The sequence below is a fragment of the Ambystoma mexicanum genome, chromosome 2p (assembly GCF_040938575.1).
Source record: "Ambystoma mexicanum isolate Mex_15411 chromosome 2p, UKY_AmexF1_1, whole genome shotgun sequence".
NCBI lineage: Eukaryota > Metazoa > Chordata > Amphibia > Caudata > Ambystomatidae > Ambystoma > Ambystoma mexicanum.
In genome coordinates, this window is record NC_090923.1 from 582,699,520 (window position 1) to 582,727,223 (window position 27,704).

A 27,704-nucleotide genomic window follows, 5' to 3' on the forward strand; every position below is an offset into this window, starting at 1 on the left:
ATGTTGAGCTCCCACTAGTTTTCCTGTAGCAATTGTCTGCTTAGACTGTCCAACAGGCAATGCTCCACTTACGGGACAGGATGGGCTCGACTCCAAATGTTCTTGGATATGCACCATTTCCAAATTTGCTGTGCTATTTGGAAAGTATCAGGGAACACGTTGCCCTCAGCTTGTCTATGTAAACATTGCATTTATGCTGCCTGTCAATAGGACGACATGCATGTGTTGAATGTGTGTAGTGAAAAGGCAAGCTTTCTGCATATCCTTGTGCATCATAAATCTTTCATGCAAAGAAGCAAAAATGTGTTGAGTAGGCAACCTTAAAGATCTTAAAAATCAGCAAAATGTAGGACTTCAGGATCCAAACTGATGGATTTCCAAGCTGCTCAGTTCAGTGTATGGATTTAGGTGTGCGATTATATTTTTCTCGAAAGAGAAGATTTTTAAGTCTATGCATTTTAATTTGTGATATTGCTGCAATCTGTGGCAAATGTGGATGCCCCACTTACTGTGCCCTAGGTTGGAGCCAAGTGTAGAAGTGTGTGTTTGACCCCATCCTCTTTTACACTACACAGTATTATCAACTAACAGTAAAACCACAGACATTGCCCAGAGACCCTCGGTTGTAGATATTGTGGAGCACAGGTGTCATTATGTGCTGTCCATTGTCGCTATGTGCACCAAATCGGGAGTTCCCGCTTGTTAAAATTGTCAGTACCATCTCAGAAAGTAAGTCATTAATGCGCCTCATTAACGTAGATAGTCTGCCAGGTGATCCTATCGCTGGTACATGTTGTGCCACCAAGATGACCCCTTCTCAAGACACCACTTGCAGGTTCATGGCATACTTTGAGGTGTGTTTGATGGCGCTCGAGTACTCTGCACTCGTTACACAATACGATAGACCACGCATACAGGAGTGGAACCCTAAGCTGATGGTTCACCTGCACAGCCAGCATTTTGAGACTTGACTGCTTCGCTTCACCTACCTACAGACTGCCACACCAAGAGCACAACAGTGACCTTGTGATGCATCTGAATACACAAGCTGTGTAAAAGTGTCATCTGGTTTACCGCACATATGCCATTTCTTTACCCGACATCAGGGTACCTTTTGCATTGGGTGATGCTCTGCCTCGCCCTAAGAGTAACTGCAAGGACCCCCTCTTTTAGGGAACCATATAGTGACCCCCAATCGGCACCCACCAGAGCATGTACGAATTGTGAAAGGGATTAAATTGGACTAATATGAAACCTCTCTCTTGAAGAGAGAATTTATCCCGAAATGCGTTGAGCTTATGAATTTATTTACATTGGATATCTCAAAGATTTGTGTTTTATGCATTACAGACTTTAGATAATATTGTGCAAAAGGAATGAAATATTGTAATATGACAATGATGAAATATAACCACACAAAAATATTTAGTGAAAAATTGAAAGGTTTGCGACTATGAAAGTGTTTGTATAATGCAGGTGGACATTGCACTTCACTAACCTTGGATTAACATTTTTATAAATATTGTTTGCTCAGTTACAAAACCCATAGTGTGCTTGGGACGCGAGTGACCACAGATCGAGGACACCGTTTCCTTTTATTCTTTCAACCAAAATCTAGTGTCAAGGTTGCTTCACACTCCCTTGCACCTCACTATAATCACTAAATTTGTGAAATACATACTACCAACAGGTGTGCATCTGTATAAACCTTTGATACTTGAGGTGCTGCAAGCCTGGTCCACCAGTCTGTTGATGTGGCGAATTGCACTGCCTTGGAGGATATATATATATAACACTAACACACACACACACACACACACACACACACACACACTCTCTCTCACACACACACACACACACACTAACACACACTCTCTCTCACACACACACACACTAACACACACTCTCTCTCACACACACACACACACACACACACACACAGATTTCTGTCAGTTAGACATTCCTATTTTGATGCAGGTGTCCCACATCCCTTTCCAACTGGGCAGCAACTAACAGTCCTTTTCTAGGATGTCCTCGATGACTGGGTAACATGGTGACAGTTTGTATTTATTTTCAGGACATGTTGCAGGAATGACCATGATGTGTTTGAACTGCTTGACCCGTTCTTCCATGATGGCAATCGTTTGAGGCATTATTTCTGGCTCATTGAAGATTGAAATTAAACAAGAAAAATGTTTTTTAAAAAAAATAAATGTAAGAAAAGGAAATCCACCAAATTATGGTCTTCCTCCTGCTGTATATCAATTTAACATTTAATTGTGGCCCTTCTAATTTAGTCCAGTCATCATTGGAGACTAGGTTAGAGGAGAAACTGGCCAACAAAGGGATCTTCCCGCCATGTGTGGCATGTTACTGGCCCATTAATGGATTTAGATTTCCTAACTGTTTCAAATAAAAAGGCTTCCCTTTTGATGGGATTGATTAGGCTGCTTATGGTAAACCTCAAAAAAGTCTTGTAAATGTTGGAGCTGTGGTCTAAATAGCTCCTCCCGAGATGTTTTGTGCGATATCTTTGAGACAATTCGCTCTCGTTTCTCAACTGCATGTGTACACACTGGAGTAGTGTTTCATGGTGCCCTGACATTCATACCTTTTGGCACCAAGAAATGTTTCAGCTGCACGAGTTCTCATGGCACAGTTGACCTACTCCGCACACTTCACTGTTCCGAAGACATGTTTTTCACCACCATGTGGTATACTTGGCAGCATGTGCTCCATTGATGCCACTTTCTGTGGCAGCACCCTGCTTGTGGACTGCTTTTTTTGGGCTAGATTTCATTGACAGGTGTAAGATTGTTTCATAGGATAGGTCTTCGGTGTAAAGTTACTACCTCTGCTTTTGATGATTTTTTAACTCTTTATTTATGAAAGTGAAGGTCAACTTCTGCAATACATCAATGCACATGTGAGTAACATTCTGTCGCTTAGGTATTGTCATAACAAAGAAAAGGGAAAGCATTAAGGAAAATTATTGTCCACAGACCGCGATGCGCTCCATAGAAAATAAATGAGACAAAAAAGGAATAGTCAACATCATACATTACTAGACATTCGATCGCGTAAATACTCTAGGAATGGCCCCCAAATATTTTTAGGTCTGCAAGATGGTACAACTAATGAGATATATGTTTCTTCACATTCACAAACATGAGTCATTTCCTTCAGCCACAGATTAATCCCGGGTGCCCTCACAGACTTCCATTTCATCAAAATACATTTCTTGGCTACTAGGCACCCGAGGTTAAACAGCCGCCTCTTCTTTACTGTTGCCTTCCCAATATCACCAAATAAATACTTAGGAAACAGCAGTGCCGAAGATACATTGGTACATTCGTGTAGAATCATCGCCACCTCCTCCCAGAACCGGACAACCGGAGGGCAGTTCCACAACATATGATGTGTGTCAGCCTCCGTAGCCCAACATTTGACACAGCTGGGAGAAGCCGATGGTGCAAACCAAACGACCTTTGCAGGTGTATAGTGCAGCCCATTAAGCAGTTTAAATTGGATTAGCCGGTGTCTCGCATTCATCGAGACATCTTTAGTGAGCCTGCACCATCGCGCCCATCTATAGTCATCAAGCGGGCTGTCTAGACGCCTCTCCCAGTACAACCTGGTGGTGCCAGGTGGTCCCCGCCCATCCTGACAGCTTTTATATAATGCTGAGATCAGACCATGGGTATAGCCAACCGTGACTACAAACTCCAAAGGCTGGCATTCAATAGGCTCTGTTGGAAATTATGTCCACTTACATCTAACTGCAGCCCTGATTCTGTAGTATTGTAGTGTGCGGGTTGGGCCTCCCCCAAACTTTGCTGTATAATCCGGTAGAGTGATGAAAGTGCCTTCTGAGAAGAGATCCCTTAGTGTCATCCCACCTCCCGGGTCCCAACCGTCCTTAATGGTTTTATCATAGGTGGCCGGAAGACCAGGGCACCGCCATAAGGGAATAAAGCCTGCATATGGCTCAGAGAAGTGTAATATTTTAGATATCCTAGCCCAGGTGTTGACAGTGGTGCGAACCGGGTCAAAAGTGCAAGTGTCTAGCTGCTTGTTGGTGCTTTTGATGACCTTTGATGCTTCTTGACCCGAATGATCGGTCATGGTTGTTTCTCCACACCACATACATTTTATTTTAGAGATGTAAGAGTATGTGTGTGGCAAGTCATTATTGGTGCATGTGGATTTCATAGTACTGGTGACCTTCACAGAATGGTGTCCCTAACTTCTTTGGAAATAAAGGATGACTAGCTCATTGAATTCTGCACCTGCCTCGAATGCCATTTTGGCTGTTTCCCTTCATCGTGATGAGTTCTCCCGACATCCATACTGTAGGCTGCTCAGCATATTTCCTTGTCTGTAGCATGCCTTGGGGGCCTACACTTCGTACACGCTTTTCTTTCGTTGTTCCATGGAAGCAATCAAGTGCAGACCAAATGTTGGTCTATCCACAGGACCCTGTGATGACGGGATGGACAGATATTTCTTTTCAATCCAAGATAATAAATAGGGAAGTTGAAATCAAGGACCATGGCATTAGAAGATCTGACTTTGCATCCTTACCAAGAAACCCTCACAGCTACACTAGTCATGTCAAAGGTCTCAAAGCCATGTTGCCCATTCTCTGCTCCCCCACTGTCGATGTAGAGTTGTGAAGTTCTGAGCAAGCAAGCATATTATGCATACGGTCCTTGTTCATTAATGCACATAAAGCATATGCATATAGTTTTTATGGAGAACGTTTGCAAATGTTTTCAGTAAACTTTGGGTTATGTGCAAAGACAGTCTTGCAGCTCCCCCAGCACTAGTTTTCTACCCAAAACATTTAGCTCACAAAGAAAAGGCGATTTCCAACAAAATAGAACTGAATAAGACTGTTTAAACATTAAAGGCACAAATAGAAATTGGGAAGGTTGTAGAATTAGGCATAAAAAACCTTCTGCATGTAAAAACAATAGGGGAATGCTTGGAAAGTGTGCTCAGGCAAGACTTCAATCATTCCTTCTTTGTGCATGAAACAAGAATAACGTGGAAAGGACAACCATATCTGTATAACAAGCCATTCCTTCAACCAGATATTTTATGCAGAATGGGTGATATAATATAGTGGAACAACTTCTTCCAAAATTGGTGCTCTTAAATGTACCCACTGTTAAAGGAACTGAACAGTCTGTCTCTTAAACAGGTTATTTTTAATTCTCAGCAGCGTTTTGTCGGCCGTCAAAATCACCAGTAGGCGCTCAGCCTGCACACTCAAGTTCTACGTTATGCAGTCACCAGCAAGGTCTAGAAGATGAAAGCTAGCCAGAGGGGCAAAAACAAAAAAGGACGTGCATGTCTTGTACATACAACCTTACCTTTTAGGATTACTTTTACGCCACAAAACTTCCAACAAACAGCTGTTCAATAAAAGGACTCAATTTCTTGAATGGAAAATACACACCTGTTAAAACGTGAAGTGAGGACATTTTATTATTTCTTTGAACTGGTCTCACCTTGATCATTCCTCCATTAGAAGCAGCCATGTCTGTTGGGATGGTCAATCTGAATGGTCGCCCAACCACGGCAGAGCTGTCAGGAATTCCCATCAAAGGTCCAACAGTTTCCCTGGGCTCAGAAAATGAAGAATGCATTGATGCTTCTATGTGGTGCTCGAAATCCCTTATGCCTTCCACTGGGTCGTTGGGGGTATGGGACCGGACAGAGGTCGACAGCAGGAGCATCATTAATATGGATGTTCTGAGCGGAGGAAACCGCAATACAAATCCAGCAGTCATTGTTGCCCTGTTTTCTTCTGCAGTATTCCAAATGGGATAGCTAGTACCCGGTAGCGTCTGCACCCCAAATGCTTTTCATGGATTCGTTACATCTGCTTCAATATAGTGTTTCTGAAACCTAAAAAGAACGTAAAAACAGGACTTTAAATGGCAATTAACTACAAAAAGATGTCAGACTAGGCATTCTTGAAAATTGAAATATCTAAACAAGTAATGTATGCACAATGTACATAGTATAAGCTGGAGAGAAGCATATCCTGCCAACCAGTTATAATTATGAACTGTACGTTCTATGTTGTAACTTACTATAGACTGGAATTACATTTGGGGGCAGGGGGAGGGGTCAAGAACAGAGGGCTGTGCACTATTTGACCAGGGCTCCGTATTTCTACACTCACGTGCTGGACAGCATGAATTTGTATTTTGTTTCCATTCCAGATTAGTAAAGTGTAGAAAAACAGTTCAACAAGAACATTCAAACCGAGCTAATCCATAGTTGGGGGCTTTACAACAGTGGGTGTGAGTAGTTCTGTTGAAGACACGGTAAGGGAGAGGACTTATTAGGGAAATTAATTGGAAGGAAACCTGCAACATATTTTAGAGCAGTTTGTAAAGGTTACTCACCATACAGACCCATGGTACTCTTGCCATAGGTTAAGCCCATTGAGACAGGAACTTGCTTTGTACATCAGAGCTACACATCCAAGTGTGGCCAAACTCACGCTCAATGCCACATCCTCCTCAGTATTCAGTTTCACCCAACAACACAGGGACCAAATGATTGAAAAGTATAGCAGAGAAGGTGGAGGGGCCCATGGAGGAAAGGGCTATGGAGAAGGGGTGCAGTAGTCACTATGGCCAATTTTCCATATTCCTATATACTGCACCATTCCCTCCATACTCAAAGGAAATTACCCACGGAATTACACTCGGGGAGGTTGGATTAACCTCTAGCTAAAAGGTTTGCGGAGAGTTGAGCCCATGTTGGGCATCACCTCTGAAAGACAAAGGAGCCATTTTACAGATATATCAATGGGTACATGTCTTTAAAAGACCACATGCTGTATAGGCTTTAGCCGATACTCCAGTCGCATGGAGACCTTTCCAAACAGGAATGTTCAGTGAAAAGCCTGCAGAATTGAGCCAACAACCCACCTTGCAATGGAAGCCTAGGAAGGTTCACAAAGTTAACAAATCTGTCAGCTGCTATGGTTTCCTTTGTTGTGCCAATGTAATATTTGAGGGCTTTCTGCATCTGAAGAACAGTTTGAAAAGAAGGTGGGAAGCAATATTCCTTGTTTCATGTCGAAATCCGACAACATTTGTAAGAAAGGCTAAATGTATCTGCAGTAACACCATGCCTTTGCGAAATACTGTGAAGGGATTTCTAGCAGAACCAATTGCAATTCCCCAATCCTGAACATGGAGATCATGGCCACGGAAAAAGACATGGGTTCAAAGAGCTTATAAGTCAAAGTTAACAAGAGTCCGATAAGAACCCAGATAGGATGGGGTCTACTGAGCACAGCAAAGATGGACACATAAATGGCATCTGACCATTTATTTATTTTACATTTTTAAAGCGCTCACACAGCCCGTGGGCATCGAGGCACTGTTACAGAAATTGTTTGTTTTTTTAGTTGGGTAATTGTTTTTTTTTTGTGTGCGTCTTAGTTGCGTATTTATAACGCGCTTAAACACCCAGAGGTTTCTAAGCGCGGACCCGGGGATGAACCTGTGTTGCTTCGTGTCGTCTTGCTGCCAAAGGCGCACACGTTGCCGCTGAGCTATCCTATCCATGTTACATGTGCAACAGGGACATATCTAGAATCTGAATTCTTGTAAGCTCTGAACAATGCCAGGTAGGTGCTGCAGCAGTCCATCTGGATAGGTGGATGCTATACGAGAAATGACAAACACTTTAGTGAAAATGGTAGTCAATAGGTGCACACCTAGTTTTCTGTCAATAGGTGAAAACGTTACATAGACAATTTCAAATGATTCAGGGTGCTGGGGAGGAATACAAGCCCTGACACTGGAGCCTGAATAAACCATGAACTAAACAAAGTGTCTAAATTTAAAGACACTCCCGTCCCCTGCACACCATTAAAGCTGAAAAAAATCAGTCAATACAATGCTTAAATTTTCAAAAGATATGTAATGGAATATTAGATACATGAACAAAAGTTGAAAACATCAATGTTTGTTAATTAAACCTTAAAATGTACATAAATATAAATGAATTGCACATATGGCCATCGTAAAAAACAAAATGAAAAAGAGCAACCACAGTGTTCTTATGTTGCGATGTGATTTCCAACTCTACGCGTTTTGGGGGAACTCCCCTTCTTCAGGAGTAAAAGAAATCTGCAATTACTCATATACATACAGTTAATAATCACCTTTACATATGTTAAACACAAAATTACTGTGAACAAATCATTATCAATCATCACTCTAAACCAGCTACAAAGCAACCTAGCTCATACTATATAGGGTCATTATCATTTTCTTCATAATCAGTAAACCAAAATTGAATACTGGTATGACTCCAAAGCATGAAATTAGAAGCAAAATAATGGAAAGAATTGCCTCTAGTATGTCTTTCTATGTGTTCTTGCACAATACATGATTATTAAATCGGGTCAATACGCTTCAACTGCTGAATCAGATCAAAAGGGAACCATCGAGTTCCGGATTTAAAAGGGAAGGTCATAATAGTAAAGTGAAAAAAGCTCAATTCTTACGCAGAGTTTAGAAGGGAGTAGGAATACACTCTAAATCCACAATGAAGAGACCACCGGACAACGTACCTCGTGTATCAAGATGAAGTATATAGGAAGTAGTGAAGATCCTAGAGCAAACCGTAAAACCAGCGATTCCACCAAAGTTCAAAGCCCAAAGTTCCACCAATCCACAGTGAAGACCCCAAGGTCATAGAGCCCAGTACTGGGAATGTTAAAGATATTTGTACCGCGCACCGTCACCAATGGAGTTGGTTCCCCAGGAGCCCTGGCAGATCTGTGTACGAGAAGGAGGGATGGGTTAGTAAGGTGAAGAGGGAGGCTAGTGAGCGGAGTGGTGTTCTGTTGGCAGCTTCAACACAGTATACACCGGGTGCTGAGCTTTGGTGCGAGTATCGGATCAATGTCAGTCCTTGCGTGCTGTTCCGGCTTATGTGGTGTTGAGGTGTGGGGAAGTGTGTACGGCTTGTGCGAGAGATGGTTGTGCGAGTTTTTTGAGTGAGATAAGTATGCAGAAAGTTTGAGCTTTTTTAGTGGGTTATGACATTTAACGCGCTACCATTCACAATTCTGTCTACTTGCTAGCCTTCATACTTCTATCCAAGTGTGGCCCTTGCTTACCTTCACCATCCAATATAGTTGCTTCGCAGGCTAATGTTCACAATTCTATCCAAGTGTGGGACAAGGTAACATTCACAATTCCATCTAAGTGTGGCACATGCTAACCTTCACAGTACTGTATGTGTGGCACATGCTAACATTCACAATCCCGCCTAGATACAACGCAGGCATGTTCACAATTCTGAGTGTGGCACTTGCAAACCTTCACAATTCTATCTACGTACGGGACTTGCTAACATTCTAATTCGATCTAAGTGCGGCAAATGCAACATACACAATCCTTTCTAGATGCGACACAGGCTAATGCTCACAATTGTAAGTGTAGCATATGCTAACATTCACAATTCCATCTATGTGTGAAACATGCCAACATTCACAATCCTATCTAGATGTGACACAGGTTATTGTTCACAATTCTATCTACGTGCGGGACATGCTAACATTCGAATTGCATCCAACATTCACAGTACTGCTCAGATAAGACGCAAGCTAGTGTTCACAATTCTAAGTGTAAGGCATGCTAACATTCAGATATGTTTATACGCAGGCAGCATATACCATCCCGTCATGCATAAATTCCGGCTGTTGGTGACAAATGTATGAGTGGTGCGAGTGATGTTTGCCTGACAGACTATGTTTTGGAAAGGTAAGGTAGAGTGGCAGGGCTTTCTGGAGTACAGCAATTGCTCTACTCCCCACCCAAGCCACACTTACTTTGGTGGCTGAGACTGGCTTCCCCTGCCGACACGGTTAGGAGCCGCCATTGTGGGAGCCACCCTTTGCCACAGGGGCTGCCGGGCAGGTCAAGTATGACTATCAGGTAGCCAATCACGGGTGGGTCGTGAGGAGGTAGGGAAAAGAGAAGGGACAAGGCTGCACATGGCCAGGAGAAACATTTGATAATTATAAAAAACGTGCCCAAAGCAGTCCCGGGGCCTTTCCACTCACCTGGCCTGGATGATCAGAGTGGCGAGGCAGCCGGTGGCTAGGCCTGCACTCGCTTCATGGCAGTAGCCAATCACTGGGGGGATGAGGGCGGGTTGGAAGGCGGAAGGAGGTGGGGAAAACGAGGGAGACAACAGGACTAATTTTTCCCAGCGAGAGCGCAGAGGAATTTTCCCCAGATGGCGCAGAGGAATAGGCACGTACAGCCAGCCAAGCGCAGCAGGCGGTGAGAACACTGAGCACCCAACAGATCAGAGTGGGAGAGAGAACTATGTTTGCACGAATGGCAAGCGCTTTCCTGCGACTTGTGGGTATTGCAAGCAGTGCAAGGCTTGTCCCTAGAGTTCACAGGTGAACCAGTGCAAAGGATAGAACCCCATCCAATTCACATGCCACAAGAGCAAGAGCTCCTACAAATCGAGCTGTGCAAGCTAGTAGAGAAGCACGCAATAGAGCGTGATTCCCAGGGGCGACCAGGGTTCCTCAGCAACATGTTCTTAGTCCACCGGGGAGAAAAGAGAAGACTAGTAATACATTTGAAGGCCCTGAAAGAATGGTTGACATACAACCATTTCAAGAAGGAAGGAATTCACCTTCTCCGAGATCTCCTGCGTTCAGGAGACTGGCTAGCGCGTTTAGACATCAGAGACGCGTACCGAACAATTCCGATAGCGACAGCCCATCGGAGGTTCCTCAGTTTTCTGTGGAACGGAGAGACGTGGTGCTTCATAGGTCTCCCTTTCGGTCTGGCATCGGCTCCTTTGGCTTTCACCAAGATAATGAAACTGGTAGCTGCAGCCATAAAGGAAAGGAGGCATGGACAATATCCTAGTCTTAGCCCAGCACGAGGAGGCCCTGCAGGAGAACAAACACTGGCTATGTACCCTACTAGCTTCACTATATTGTGAACACAGGCAAATCGCAGTGACAACCAGTGCACAAGAAAAGCAGTGTTTGAATTGCCGAACAACAAAATCAAAGCAATCAAGAAAGAACTGAACAGTTATAGCGAAGAAAGTTATTTCACTTCGATGTCTAGCCAGGATAGTGGATCTACTGGCAGCCTCAATTCAGGCAATCTTCCCTGGGCCCCTTCATTACAGAGCCTTGCAAAGGCTCAAAATCAGGCATTTACAAGGGGGATTAGGCTACCATCAGATAGTGAGCCTGGACCAAGCATATGCAGCATATGGATGCCTGGAACGGATCTTCGGCGACGTACCAGACTTAGTTATAGAATCAGATGCGAGCAGAGCAGGCTGGGGCACCTGGTGCGACCAGGCAGAGACAGGAGGGAAATGGTTGTCAGAAGAGTTGAAGCTCCACATAAATTGTCTCAAGCTGTTAGCAGGTTCTTTCGCTGTGCAAGCCTTTACCAAGGACAAAGCCAGGTGTTGCGTCTTGTTGAAGATGGACAACATTTCGGCAGTATGCTATATAAACAAGCTGGTAGGTACAAGATCCAGAATGCTAGCAGAACTTGCGAAAGTCTTTTGGCATTTCTGCCTACAGCATCAGATAGTAGTGTCAGCCGAGTATCTACCAGGCACTCAGAACTGTAGCGGATTGAACTCCCGGTATCTCACAGACTCACAGTCACTGGAGGCTGCATCCCCAAAGCAGATACAAGAGATTTGGGGCCCCCTAGACATAGACCTGTTCGCATCCAGGTTGAATGCACAGAGACCAAGTACTTTAGCTGGAGAATAGACCCCGAAGCAGCAGGGATGGATGCGTTCTTGCATCCATGAAGCGTGGCAGTGCACTATGCCTTCCCGCCGTTTGTGATGCCGACGAGGGTGCTAGCGAAGGCTCGCAGGGAGGAGGCTGAACTTGTGTTGATAATACCGTTCTGGAAGTCCCAAACGTGGTTTCCAGTAGTGATAGAACTGAGGATAGTTCTTCGCCTCAGCCCGGCCGGCCAATCGCAACCCTAGTGGAAGCAGGCACGCTTCACCTAATAGCCTGCAGGGTTTCAGGAAACAATGGGAGTTGCGAGGCATTTCGCAGCTCGCTGTTGACTGTATCAGAGACTCCTGGGCACCTTCCACTATACACAGCTGTGGCGCCACTTTGAGCAAATGGTCCCAATGGTGCTCGGACCACGGTTTTCATCCCGTTTTGTCCCCTATAGTACACGTCCTCAATTTCCCAGCTGACAGGTTGCGCAAAGGTTGCGCCTACAGAACGATAGGAGTGTACAGGTCAGCAGTATTGGCCAGGGCACCATAAAGTAGAATGGAAGCCGGCAGGGAAGCACCCAGCAGTCAATCGACTGCTCAAGGGCATGAAGATGAGAAAACCGCCAGAGCCCAAATATGCGGTACTATGGGACGTCAGACGTGTTCCGACTTTTTCTCTGCTGGCCGGAGAATATCAGTTTATCCCGTTCGCAGTTGTTAGGGAAGCTAGCTATGCCTTTTTGCTTGACGGCATGTAGAAGAGTGTCGGATGTGAAGGCTCTTTTTTACTGCGAGGGTGTAGCATTTAATAAAGCCAGGAGAACGAAAACAGATTCTAGTATTTCCTACCCCTATTTCCCAGAAAACAACAAGATATCCATAGCGCAATGCATGAAGGATTATGAAGCAGCGACAGCACACGTTAGACAAGCGGGGGTTAGACCAGCGGGGGTTACGCAGCTGCAAATTGCGCAAAGGAAACCATACCACACAGTAGTCACAGAGACTATTGCATGGTGGGTTAGAGAAGTGATGCACTGGGCAGGCATAGACCTGTCCTTGTTTGGCGCGCATTCAGTCAGGGGAGCTATGGCCTCTCGAGCACTCTCAGCAGGAGTGTCCTTACAAGACATTATGAAATCAGGTTTAAAATAAAACGTTTTAAATGTCGATTCAGAAAACCAGTCAGCTGTGTCTGAAATTATTAATCGAGTGGTGGCGAGCGTTGACCAAGCATAATGCTCGCCTCATGTCTTGACATAGAATGAAGATTGCCCACGCGGATAGCGGAGGGAAAGTCTGGATTCTATTAAAGACACAAAGGCAAGCATTATATCCCACCCTGAAATGATAGACTTCAAGATTGTCAAATATATGCATACTGTTTTGGCTCCAACCATCACAACATCCTCTCTATTTTCTCGCAGGAGATGACCAGAAAGCGACTTAATTAGTATCAAGAGCTTCAGCAAGTTCATCTCCAACTACGCACGTTGTCCTGTTGGACCAATGCGGCCGAGCAGTTAGCACGAGAGTCGACAAAGACAGGCTGCTGAAGTTTACAGACAAAAGTTTCTATAGTTGGAATCGGGCAGAGTTTGCTGTCAGAAAAGAAAGAGGAAAGAACCTAACGCAGGGCTTCTTATACCAAGGGGGAACTCCCGATAGGTGGAGGAGGGAAGCCCTAGACTTAGAGACTGGAGCTTCATGGGGCTTAAGTGTCCAGAGTAGAACTATGGGAATTGCGTTTTTGAAAACACCTTAAACTTTCAATTTCCTTTCCTCAAAATGGACTTATGAGTAAATAAAAAGTTTAAATGTTCATGTTTTTGAAAAGCTGCGAGTGGCAGCATTAAAGAGAGTTTAAGCATAATGCTTACCTCCGCATCTTTAATACAATCAAGACTTTCCATGCGCCATCAGCGTGGGCAATCTTCATTCATTCCTACTGAATAACCAACAGCCAAAGACTGCTAACTACAGGAGGGCAAAGAAAACCAAGAAAGGAAACCTGGAAATAGAGTGCCAAACCAGTTTAACTTTTTATCTCACGCAAACTACACACCTCAGAAGATAGGGCAGCACATGATGCCAACCAAACCATGGGCTGACATGCACCACCTCAAAGAGTACAGAAAATAGTTCACATGAAAAACCTGTGACCAGAGGGTACCAAACAACGAAAATTGAAACTGCACCAACATGGTACTGAAAAACACCTTACGCTTGCCATGAGCAACAACTGTGTACACCGAAAGAGAACATTAAGAGGGAACTAAGCAATGCAGGACCAAAACAAACTGCATCATTACATTTAATACTAGTCCACGGAGCACCCCCCCGACCCCCATGTATGCTGCATCCGGAATGCCATAACTCGCATGCAGCACCAATCGCACTGCATCCAACATCCTTGCACCAAGATTATTCAGGTCTAGGGATGCAAATCAAATTCAAACACCAAACTAAATATTCAGATTATGCAGTCCCTAACCAAATAACCAAAACTACAAAGAGATATGCAGTCTCATTCATAACAAATATCAAATACTTTCGAACAACACCACCCAGCACTAGGGAAGGGACCGAAAATCCAATGGAAACCCACCGAACTGAATGACCCGACCATGCACTGCATCCCCAAGCCACTCATTCTGATCCGTGAACCCAAGTCACACTACATCCAAAAATACTAGGTCACCAGACGATCCAGAGTTTGGGAAGCACCACAACAACAGAACTATGCCATCACAGGATTAGGTAAAACATTCAAGATGCCAGCTATTAAAAAGTCACTCTCCACCTCCATTCTATACATACAAAGCACACCATTTCTTACTCGACAAAAGTAAAATATCACAAACCAATGGTTAGTGGCAAGTACAGGTTTTCCACCCTGGAACAGGAAGACCTTTTCTAGAACCGACTCGGTTGTTTGGGAGGGTAAACTGCACTCCAGCATGCGTTACTCACCTCTCCACAATGTGCCACATAAATAAAGACCACATTTTTCAGGAGATGTCAAACATTAAGAATTCCCATAGACCATACAGGAGGGAGGCCTGCTCCCCAGATCTTTAGACCCACCCCAAAATGTACCAAAACATTGTCCATATTGTTCTAAAGAACCGCACTGCCATTCCATGGATGTGATCAGCCAGGACTAACAAATAAAAAGAAAAATGCGCCCAGCACTCCCCCACCCAGTCCAATAAAAGTCTCAATACATGAGAATTTACAAATTCAGCATGGACCCTCCTCTGAGGGCCCCAGCAAATGCCCCTTGCTAAAGGACCCAACCACCATGGAAGAACAAAATCTCACCTAAACATATCAAGGAGGCCACCACATTGAGAGGACGACTGAAATATATTTAACAGGCACGGCATCCAAAAACTGACATTAACCCCATCTCAACCTACCAGGAGGAAAATTCAATTCCTAACCTGACATGAGACCACTAAACACATGTATAAAACCAAAGGTGCCAAAATAACAACTGGACCAAAGCAACTATTGGTTAACAACCCCTTCAGCTCCTGAACTAAAGATATCAGTTCAGGGTTAAATTCTCACAGGCCAGATAAGCATGCAGTCTGGTTGAGAGACCCAGCAACTGTGCAGTGTGGACTGGGCGTTTGCCGTCACAAATACACATGATCATTTCCTCATGTGAAGTTATCGGGTCCAAGCATTACTCCTCTTTGGGTTAGTGGAAAACATTCTCAGGGTCAGTAGTATCATCAAGTCACTTAAGCGCAGAACCGAGCAGGCATGCGCAACCTAGTCAGCCTCAAAACCAGGAGGTCTGCAACTATCACAGAGAGCCAAAGACTAGTCTGTGTACTGCTGCACAAGGGACACTTGTGTTGCTATATTTGCCTGCTCATAGCACCATTGTAGGTTCTCATTAGATAGATATCGGTACTCGCTGGGACTGAGGGTCTGTTGCCTGAGACCAGGACAGTCTTGGTGTCCGGCGAGTTCAGCCATTGGAAGTGCCAGCGCACACAAGGCCATGAGACCTTAAAGCCACTGAAACCACCATGCTGCCATGGACCATGCGCTGAGGAAGAGATTGCATGTCTTGTGAATATACAGTAATCTCCCCACTGTTGCATATACTCTGGTTTGGGATATGTTCCAATGAGAGCCTACAAATATCCGGTCATGTGCTATATATTGGTTTCCTACAGTTCATGGACCATCCCAACCTGTAGAGCAGATCAACAGTATACAAGTGTGTATCCACCATTTCCAAACACTAAGCACTACCCAGATGCAGACACCTTTGCAAAAACTTGAAGATGTGGGTTAAAGCCAAAGTACAGCACGCTATAATGAAAATGAGCCTGCCCCACTCAAACGTGAGGCATTTTCGATATGCTGGCCATATTGGGATATGCAGGTATGCATCTTGCAGCACCATTGCACAGATCTAATCTCCCAGTTGAAGGGCAGACTATCTGTGTGGGAGTTATCATGAACCTTTTTGCAGAGAGTGAAACATGCCAGATCTAATATGGTGTGCAGGCCTGCCTGGTTTGTATGGGGCACCGTAAATAGGTGCAAATTAAGTCCCTTGCCTCGCTTGTTCTGGGGAACTTCTTTTTCACAAGGGTCGTTATGACTTCCTGCAAAGAGTGTGCACACATCTGCTGGATAGAGGAGGGACAGTGGCAACCAGAAGCTGTTGCTTGCTTCAACAGTATCTAAACCATCCAGAGTGATGATCCTCTTAGACATGGCATTACAACTGTGGGATCATGCATGACCCTCACTTGCTGCACTGGTCTGCTGAGGAGGAAGATTATGTTGTGGGACCTCCCCCCACATATCCTTCCTGTGGTGTTCTGGACTTCCAGAGGATACTAGGAGTCCTAGCTGGCAAGGCTTGCAGCCCTGGAAGTCAAGAAAACCTGCAAAGGAGAGGAAGCAGAACTTCACTCTAACTCTTGCTGCTGGTTTGGCAGATGTTGATTTTTGTGAGCACCCACAGGGACATTTGTTGTGAGGTTCCTCGCTTTTTTATGTGCTAGCTAAACATCAGTTGAACTGTGGAACAGGTCCATGACATTGAAGGGAATGTCAAGAAACTCATCTTGAAATTTCAATAATTTCTTTGCATGTAGCCAAGCTTGCCTGCATAAGTCCGAGCCCAATTGCCACCCCTCTTGAACAGGTAATTTACATGGTGTGCCACTGACTAGCAGGTTTGAGCAATAACTGACATCTGCTGGACCACCCTTGAACTTTGTTTTCCTGAGGAAGAATGTACATCTCACCACAACTAAGGTCTCAGCCTTCGCCCGATTAAGTTGAAATGCAGAATTAGGAAAGATTCTCTTGCCTCTAAGGCTCTGTACTTCATACTGAAGGAAGACGACGGATTTGAATAAAGACTGCCACAAGCTATGAATACCTATTTATTGGTGCAACTGAATGTGGCATGTCCTTATTTCTCTTGCTTCATCAAGGACATCTTTTTGTAGGGCGACTCAAGAAGTTTCTGAAACCTTAAGAGAAAATCCACTTGAAAAAACAATTTCTTTTCGTGGTGGTGGTTCAGGAACAGCAATTTGCAAAATGCACTGGCTTACGTGGGAATCTCATACTAATCCTCTTTGTCACCATTGTCCTAATCAGTCTTGGATGGTTCCCCTCAAAGAGTCTTTGGGTCCATCGGACCAAATTTCGGCTCAGTATTTCGATCTCAGCAGTGAAGGAGCTGCAGTGGCACCACAGAGGTTGAGCAGGGTTATGAGGTCCTGCGGGTGTGCAGAATCTTTCCATCATTTGCTTTAAGTATTCTTTTATGGCAACAGAATACATCAATGTTTGACATTTTGTGAAAAGGCTTCTTCAGAGATTTAGGAGTGCCACAGTGTTTGGGGTACAGGCCTCGGCCTGTCCATGACAGTTGCCAAGTTGGTCTGTCCAACCATAGATCCCATAGATCCACAAATTACATTGAAGCTGATGTGGAAGGAAGAGAGTGGTTGGGGAATGACATCAGTATCTAAGAAGACCATAGAACTCTCGGAAGTAAAAGGGCCTCTACCCAGATATTGAGCTGGGTGCTGATCTGGGGAATTGCGGATGACTTGCAGCTTAAATTTAAGCATACCTCACGAAGTTAAACTCACTGAATCAGGAACCCATGTAGGAGTCAGTTATATTTTTCATGTTGTGCTTTCTCAATGAAAAGCTCAACCTTTTGCATTTCTGTTGATGCGATCCACCATTAATAAAAAATAAACATTTTTAAAGTAAAGCAGCTCCTGTGGATGGTAAGAGACTCTGATAATGCATTTCTTTTTTCGTTTTCCCACGAACCTGCCTGGCAAGTCGAGTGCCTTCTCCGTAAATGTCAACTAGAAGCTTAGTATCAGCATGTTTTAAACCGAGATTATTGATGAAAGCATTAAAAGCCACTGCAACAAGCCTGGTCGCCAAATCGCGGCCCCACTCCAGTGTATCTAAACCTACAGCATCCTATAACTTTCACAACATGCAAATTATGTACAGATTTCCCTCGTATTTACTTCTAAATGCTCAGCGTCCGTTTGTTTGGTTACAGGATGGCGGAACCCGACCCAAATATGTGTGGTTTGTTTACAATTTGTTCCAATCGTATGCGATATTTTTCATCACGGTGTTAAGCATTTCATTAACAAGACGGTTTACTTTTTTTAAACCTTTATTACATTAGTAAATTGATTTCTTAAGTAAATGTGACCCCCCCCCCATTTTCCTTTGCCCAATTCCGTCAACGTTAATGGATGAATAATTTATTAGCAGTCAAGTTGTAGACTTCGTTGCAATATGGTAGCTCGTTGCAATGCGCTAGCTGGAGCGCACCTTGCACGGTTTCTTTAAAAAAGGGGCAAGTTGAGCTTCAAGAGAAACCTTATCTAAATGAAAGCACTCAATTGTAGTACGGTTTCAGAACACATTTAAATCAGTATCCCTGTGGATTCCCACCACCCCCTGCCCCCAACGAGGCACGGATTGGTTTATTTCGGTATTAGGCGCATTATAAAAAAAAACTATGAAATAAATAAAAGCCCATCTTTGTCATTACCGGCCGCAAAAGCACCAATCCAGCCTGTCGAAAGCAGACACCAAGTGACAGCAATACGGCTGGGGTTCTTGAGTGCAGATTCTTGTCGATGACATGCAGAAGCCACTGGATATTGGCATAGGTATTCCTATTCGGGATGAAGAAGTTAGCCTGATCTTGGTCCATCAATCCCGGCAGGGCCCTTTCTATTATTTTAGCCAGGATGCCTGCAAACCATTTCACAGCCACATTCATCAGAGAGATGGTCTATATGAGGAGCACAGCTGGTCATCCTTTCCCTGCTTGGGAATGATAGCGAGCTGGGATTTTTCCTTTGGGGGGGAGGTGGGGCGGTAGCTGCCGGGTCTCCTGTGGTTAAAGAGTCCTTTGAGTCAGCGTTGCCGCAAACGTCTTATAGATGTCCGTGATAAATACATCGGGTCCGGGACATTTTTGCAGCTTCAACTTTTGTATGGCCTCTCCGACTTCCTCTCTGTAGATTGGGAGCTCCATCAAACCCCTTTGCGCCTGTGACAGTTGTCCCAGGGGTGCCTTGTCTATACGGCAATGTTCTGCTGAGTAAAATAACAGAAAACCTTGAACAGACCCATCTTCTCACCTTCCTTTGCCACCCCTGACCCGTCAGCATTCCTAAGAAATTGGATGAACATTTTGTGTCTTTGTTCCCTTAGCTACCAAGCCAGTACCGCACCACTCTTAATACCATATACAAAGAAGCAATGTTTTGCTCTCAGTAACACAGCTTCTGCCTTAACCGTGGACAGCATGTTCAGCTGCCCCCTGGCCACAGCTAACTTCCGATACGTCAGAATGGAGGCTGTGTTCCTTCTCCAGTTTAGCCACCTCCCCCCTCAGCTTTTGAGTCGCCTTTTGTGATTTTGCCCCGCTAATTCCATATGTTTACCTTGCAACACCGACTTCATTGCCTCCCATGTAGTCCCCTGCAATGTATGCTCCTGGTCGTTATCCTTAAAGATGTTTTCCATAGTCTTCTTTAGCTCTGCCCTGTACAGAGGATCTCGAAGGAGATAGTCATCCACCCTCCATCCTGTGGCCCCCTTCCTCTTTTTTGTCGTCACACATCCCAATCCACATGAGTGCTTGGTCAGACAACAGGACACCTATCCCAGACTCTTCCACCCCCTCCCACAAATGCACAAAATGTGGCCGATACTCTAGTACGACCTATGCACGTGGGAGTAGTATGTATAGTCTCTGTTTGGGGTGCCCTGTTATCCATATCAGTCAACGCTAGCAATCTTCCTAGCGTTGAGAGCTTCTCTCCCGAATTTCCTGGGCTGTCCATCAGAATGGTCAACTCTGTCTCAATGTATTACATGAAAAAACTGGGAGGTGGGGGTGTGGGGAAGGGGTTAAATCATCTCCTCCAATACCTCTGGCCATGCAGATATGAGAATGGAATGAGCTGTCATGGGAAGTGGCTTCAAACTCTTCACCTAGACTGAGGAGGTTTGACTGATGTGAACAGTCGGCACAACCCCTCAAAGTGTACCTTTGAGCTGCAACTGTAGCTTACCACAGGATTCCCCATGGAGAAGGTTTGTCAGTCTGAATTCAGATGGGCACCCAGTGCTGACAAGTAAGTTCTGCAGATGTCAGGCTTATTGCCAGACTCCACAAGATAAGAAATAAAGGAAAGCACTTGTAGCAAATGTGGAAGAGGCCAACCTTTTCTCACGGTGGGGGGGGGGGTTTCCCCAGTTGGACCTCTTTGCAATTAGTCTCAACACTGTCCCATGTACGCTCTCTGGTCGCGATTGCTCTATAGTGGCCAGCCAGATTATGGTTCTCAAATCTAGTGATCCTGTCCAAAAGGAACCTCTGTCTCCTTTCCAGTTCATCTGGACCGGTTGTCTGTCTCTGTGGTGGAGGATCCTCCCCTCATAATCGTTGAGATTGGGAGCATGGTTTCTGATGACAGGGCTCTAGGTCATCCCGGCCTCTCAGAAGAGAACATGAAGATTAAAGCACACTGGAAAGACTACCAGTATGCACTACAAAGTTAAGTGGATCAGATTTTGCCACTGGGGTCTTGACAGGCAAAATAATCTGTTGGCATCTTTAGATGATGCAGTTTTGTTTATCTTGTGCATTGCGACTTCGGACTGTATTATGGATACCTGTAGGACCTATCAGTGGGCACTAGGTGCTTACCCTAGTTCAGTGGAAAAGCGTTTTTCTATCTGAAATCCAGTGATCAAGCAACATTTCATGGTCTATGTCACCTTTTCCCTACAGTCAACCCTCCACATCAGAAATGGGATCTGAACGTTTTTTACGACCTTGTGCAATGAACCATTGGTGCCGATGGCTATGGCGGATATAAAACTTTCTTTGAAAAACACGTTTCTGGTCGCAGTCACATCTGCTAGACAAATAGGCAGAAGATCCGTTCAACCTGAAAGAGAGGTTCTCCACACTTGCTCTCCTTCATGCCCAAAAGTAGTGTCGGTGTTCCACATCAAGCAACAGATCTCACTGTGTGTTTTATCCAAACCCAGACTCTGAATTGCAAAGAGTCCTTCTCTCCTTGGGCACCAGGAGGTCTCTGAAATTTTATCTGGACAGGACCAAGGAATTCAGGAAGTCACCTCAACTATATGAAATTTGGAGGCACAGATAGAGGTTCTTCAGCCTCTAAAGCTACAATATCCAGATGGGTAGAGGCAGCTATTTCATAGAGCGACTCACTACAAAATAGTCTTTAGGATAAGGGGCTTCATGCTCACCTAGTCCAAGCGATAGCCGCATCAGCGACTTCCAAAAGGGATGTTTCAGGAACACCATCGTCAAATCAGCAACTTGGCCGCCACCTCCGCTTTTTGCAAGCACTATTTATGTATTGATTATTTATAAGGGGCACTATACAGCAAAATTGTGTTTTCAGACGCCACTACTGTCTTCACATGAGCTAGAGGGCAGCGTGACTAAATCCAGGGATTTGTTAGTGGTCCCTTAAGAGGAAACCCCCCCTGTAAGAATAGGGAGTTGAGACCACTCCACAAGATCCTCCCTAGGGGTCGGGCAAGTGGGACCACACCAGGTGAGATGCCCTCTTTGGGGACAAAGACTCCTGTTCCTATGAGGAACTCCAAGGCAAATACCATAGTGGCATATATGGGACTGTGTTCTATGAAGAAAACTATGTCGACATCAATGCAAAAAGAAAAACCTTTGAAGAAAACAAAGAAAGTGTCTCTAAAGTAAGACGTGCATTTAACTGCGACTAGTCAGAGCAGATGTACATCATGCAAGTGCTATGCGCAGGGACAGCCCCCTGATCTCATCACGCCTTGTTCAGGTAAAGTGCAAGCAGAAACGGAACACGAGAATGTGAGACGCCGGAGCACAGTGTGCAGGACCGCAGAGGAAGCGATACAAACAGTAGAAGGAAGATCCCTGTAGTGGCGAGACCACACATGCAGCGTGGTGGGCAGGACACTCAAAGAACAGCGCAGAGACTACAGCGACGGGAAGTCTGAACACCTTCCGAGCACAGAAGGTGCAGACAGCAGACAACCGACAATGAAGCAAGAATGGGAAACCCAACAGTGAGCCCTGTAAATCATTGTACACATGGTGAAAGTTACAACGGGAGGCCTCTGGGGATGATCCATATGAAGGAACTCGTCCAGTCCCAAGGACGAAGGAATAACCAGAAAGTTAAATTATTGGAACTGTAAAAATCTAAGAACGAATAACAAATAACTTGGTAGGGAAGGACCGGGACATATGAGGAGAGGAACTTTTCCCAGTCCTGAGGACAAAATATTATTGAAAACTCCAGTTAACAAAAAGGAAGTGAACACGATATAAGAGGAAGATTTAAACAACCAAGGTGGCCAACAGAGACTGTGAAGGGAACCCCAGGGAAGAAGGGCAAGGACCCTAGATATTCAAAGTTGAAGCCTGGAGAAAGTGCAACACTGAAATATATAACAAGAGAGGAGATCAGGCTCGCAATTGAAAAGGATAAAAACAGCGAGTGTCAACAACAAATTATAATTTATAAAAGGCTAAGCAAATGGACTGGAGAGCACATGTGGCGACAGGAGTGCGAGTACCTATTGAAAGGATAGGTACTACAGAGAGGACCACAGAACGCACAAGATCCAAGAGATATCTTGAGGAACTACAAGCGTTGATAAAGACCATCAAAGGAGGCTATGCTAAGAAGTATATTAAACAAAAGGAAACTTCTATATAAATATGACTATCCAAAGCAAAGAGAAGACCCAGGGAAGAAGAGACAATCTATTGGTCTATTGCCTTTAGTTAGATTTAGTGGTAGGGCCAGATAGGTTTGATTTGGACGGAGGACAGATTTACTTTGGATTTATCTAAGAAGCACCTTTAGTTTCTTTAAGATGGGTAAGGTATTCCCTTTAGCCATAGGGAGAGATGGGCAGATTCTTGAATTTTATTGAAGAGAACACAGAATGTCCTCAAAGTGTCTTGACTCCTTCCGACCCACCACAGCAGACCGGCAATTCGGTCAGGCAGTCCTCAAGAACCTCCAACTAAATTGAAAATCAGACCTTCCGCCCATTGAGAGAAAAGTGTTCATTAACCCTCCACGAGTATGGAGGAAAGGGCGGTATGATGATGGAGTAAGGCTAGTCACCAAGTCCATAGTCCCCTTTCCTCCATATGCCCTCCCTACTTCTCCCTAAAATGCCTTGGCTTCAGCTGACCTACAAAGGTCGAAAAGGACCGAGGCATGAGGCCCGAAGGTGGGGCTTGAAGAGGCAGAGCCTGTGGCTGCACATACAGCTGGACCGAATAAACTCGAAATGATTGACATTTATTGTAAGGTGCTACAAAAAGCTCTGGTCCCATGCTGTACGCCAGAATGTCACACAAGTATGGTGGAAAGGGGACTATGGACTAGAGAGTACAGTAGCCACTACATCGAGTAACATTTTAGCAATTTTGTAGCACCAAATTTGTTTTAATACTGTGCTGAAGCATGCACTGCCTTGGCCCCGCCTGTGACCTCACACAGTGCCTTTCCAATCACAAAGGTCTGTCCCTGGCCGATAACAGGCTTTTAGTGCCAAGGGAGGGCAGGCGTATGGAGGAAAAGGGACTTAAACAGGTACAAGGAATACAGTAGTCAATACTGGGGTAACTTTTCCTTACTCCTACATCCGGACCCCTCTCCTCCATATTTTTGGGAGACTTCTGAAGCACTTGTGAATTTCAGGAGTGGGTGGTCCCATTTCCAGACTTAATTGAATAGGTTAAGGACAGTTTGGCCAAACTGAGCATCATCCCTCTCTCGAGCTGGTATCAAGAAAAGACTAAAGGGGGGAAAAAGGAACAAGTAAATTACCTGTAACTGTTGTTCTCCAGTAGGGGTCTAGCATGGATTCACATGCACATGAATATTCCCCTTTGTCAGGCTGGGAATCCTCGGTAAAAGAAAAACAGGTTCAGTTTAGTTTCTAAACTCTCTTTCTCCTATAAACCAATCACTCAAGCTCTGGGTCATACTGCCCCCAGCCAATGACTGCCTTCTACCTAAACGCCTCCTCGGGCAGCCATCTTCAGATTTGGTAGCACGGTATGTGGCAGTAGGAACAAGAGAAGAGCTGCAGAGGGGAAGGCAGGAGGGTTCGCATGTGAATCCATGCCAGACCCATGCTGGAGAATAACAGTTACAGGTAAGTAACTTGTTCCTTCTCCAGAATGGGGTCTGGGATGGATTCACATGCTCATGAATAAAGAATACACAGCAGTACATAATTACACAACCACGGGAGGTGGCAAGGCTTAACAGAAGCAGTTATTACCTGCTCACCAGGCTCACTTTCAAGCAAACAGGTAGCACAGCACTGCTTGGCCGACTCTGGACTCCTCCCTGGAATCCCTGTCGACGCAGTAGAATTTCGTGAAGGTGTGCGTCGACCTCCATGTAGCAGCTCTGCAAATGTCCAGTAGGGGCACACCAGACAGGAACACTGTCATAGCAGCGATCGCTCTGGTAGAATGGGCTCTCGGGCGGCCAGGCAGTGGCCTGTTTGCCAACCAGTGACAATGAGTGGAATGATGCAGCCAGAGAGCCACCTGGAAGTGGAAGCCTTGGACAGGGCATTCCCATGGTTCACAGGACCAAAAGTTCACAGAAAGCCGAGAAGTTTTCCAGAGAAACTTTGTGCGGGCCACATAAAACTTCAGCACTCGAGCCACATCCAGCGAGTGCGAAGTCCTTTCAGCCCGCGGCAAAGGCGTCACAAAAAACACGTAACACCAAGGGCTCGTTGAGATGAAATTCCACGGAATCTTGGCCATGAGGGAGGGATGCGTCCGCAGCACCACCCTTGTCTCGTGGAAAGTAAAGTAAGGCTTTTTGCAGGACAAGGCCCGGATCTCACCTACTCTTCTTGCAGAGGTGATGGCCTCGAGGAAAGCGGTCTTCACGACAGAAACTTCAGCGGAGCTGAATGCAAAGGTTCGAATGCCGCCCCCTCCCCCCATGAGCCTAATCAGCACCACATGGAATTTGCACGCCGGGGCAGGAGCCTTCAGCGGCGGGAACTAACGGAAACAGTCCTCGGATGAATTCTTTGACTAGACGGTGCAACCACACCGATGACAGTCCCGGAGACCTGGTATAGCAGGAGAGAGCCACCAGATGTACCCTGATGGAGGCGTGCATCAGCCCCGATTTAGCCAATGACAGTAAATACGGAAGTACTTGAGGGGCTGTGACCCTCAGAGGGTTGATCTTCTGTGACTGGCACCAGGCAAGTCGCAAAACGCTTCCATGTACGTAGCACTTCAAAGTCAACGACGCCCTGGCGAGTACCTCCCTGCAGTCTGCTGGAAACTTGTAACCACTGAACTCTACTGCTGCAGGAGCCAGGCCTTCAGGTTCAGCGATCCTGGGTCGTGGTGAAGAATTGTGCCTCCTTCCCTGGCAAGGAGGTCCGCAACCACTGGCAGCTTGACTGGGTGGGTCGTTGACATGCTGAGAAGGTCCGGGTACCAGATCTGCCTCGGCCACGCTGGTGCGACAAGGTTCATCCTGAACCTGTACCATCTCAGTTGACTGATCATTCGAAGTAGTAGTGGCAACGGAGAGAACGCGTACAGAAACGGGCCTTCCCAGGGGAAGGAGCATGCCTCCCCCATGCACCCTGGCTGGGGGAACCTTGCTGGCGAAACTCCAGCAGTTGATGTTTGTAGCTGTCACAAACAGATCGATCTGGGGACTGTCCATTTGAGGACAAGGTTGTCCACTTGATCTTTCCGAAGCTCCCACTTGTGGCAAGAGCGCAGCTCCCTGCTGAGAGTGTATGTGATGGTGTGGTTTACTGCTGCCAGGTGAAACGAATGAGGACCCTCCACCCTGGGCAACGGCCACCCCTGCTTCAAAACATTGTGGTGGTATTGTCCGTGAAGACCCTCACCACTTTGCCCTTGAGGCATGACAGAAACGACCGGAGGGCCCAAAACACTGCTCGTAGTTCCAGTACGTTGATGTGTAGCATCTTCTCTTCTGGCAGCCACAAGCCTCTGGCGAGAAGACGTCCGGGCTGGGCTCCCCATCCTTTCAGAGAAGCGTCCATCGTGATCGTCTCCTGGGACAGGGGCTCTGGAAGTCTGTGCCTCTGGTGATTTTGGAGCGCACGACCCACCACCATATCGCTCGACCGAAATCCGTGTCAGCGTGATCCTGTCCTGGAAATCCCTGGACACCTGGACCCAACGGGCGTCAAGGTACTCCTGGAGTGGACGCAGCCGCAATCTGCAGAGCCGAATCGGGTATATGCATAACCACATCATGCCGAGCAGAAACCTGATGGTCCTCACCGTGGCAATCTTCAGTGCTAACAGCTGTTCCACCTTGCCCAAGATGGCCGCTATCCTCTCCTCCAACGGAGACGCCAGGCATGACACTGTTGAGCCTGGATCTCAGGAACAGTGCGTCCTGCGATGGAGTCAAGCAGGACTTTGCATAATTCATGAGAACCCCAGGTCCGTCAGCAGTCGGACGGACTTTGCTGTGTAATCGATGGCAATGTCCTTTTGACTTGGCCCGGATGAGCCAGTCATTCAGGTAAGCATACACATGAAACCCTGTAGTCGTAGATGGGCTGCCACTGAAGCCAAGCACTTGGTGAAGACTCTGGGTGCTGACTTCAGTCCGAAGGGAAGAGCCTTGAACTGGTAGCTGCTTCCCTTGGATGACAAAGCGCCGTAACTTGTGATGCTTTTCATGTATGGGGACGTGGAAGTACGCATCCTGTAGATCCAGCGATGACAGTCTTCCCTCCTCCAACTGGCCGAGAACATGCTGCAACATGACCATTCCGAACTTGTGGGACCTCATGTACTTGTTGAGTCGTCTTAGGTTGAGAATGGGCCACCAGTCCCCGGTCTTCTTTCTTACGAGAAAGTATCTTGAGTAAAGTCTGCAGCCCCAGAGTCGCCGTGGAACCAGCTCTATCATCCCTTTTCTTAACATGGCACAAACCTCCAGTAGCAGCTGAGGGCGGTGCTGTTCCTGTCGGGCCACTGGTGGTATTCGCTGACACTTCCGTTGAAATTATAAAGTGTGTCCCTGGGCGAGAGCGACTAGCACCCATTGATGGGTGGAGATGGTCTCCCACACGCTGACGACATTCGCCAGCTGGCCAACCACCGTGGTGCGTGGATGGGGGCCGGACGTCCTGGCAGGTTCAATCCTGCTTGGAGGTCGGCGTGCCACCTTGGGGTCCATGACAACCACCACCACCGAAGGCCTTCGTAGACCTGCTAGCGACCCCGGTTGGCTTCCTGGGTCGAAGAACGGCAGGGTTGG

The 27,704-nt window shown here is 45.9% G+C and overlaps 1 protein-coding gene across 4 annotated transcripts in view; it reads right to left on the reverse strand.

Annotated features, from left to right (window-relative positions):
- The window catches only part of DAG1 (dystroglycan 1), a 122,531-nt gene that overhangs the window by 42,692 nt on the left and 52,135 nt on the right, over positions 1-27,704 (reverse strand). For all 4 annotated transcript variants that reach the window (XM_069644079.1, XM_069644081.1, XM_069644082.1 and 1 more), the window contains exon 2: positions 5,517-5,916. In XM_069644079.1, the coding sequence (XP_069500180.1) occupies positions 5,517-5,798 (282 nt within the window). In that variant the 5' untranslated portion in view covers positions 5,799-5,916. The remainder of the gene's footprint in view (positions 1-5,516; positions 5,917-27,704) is intronic.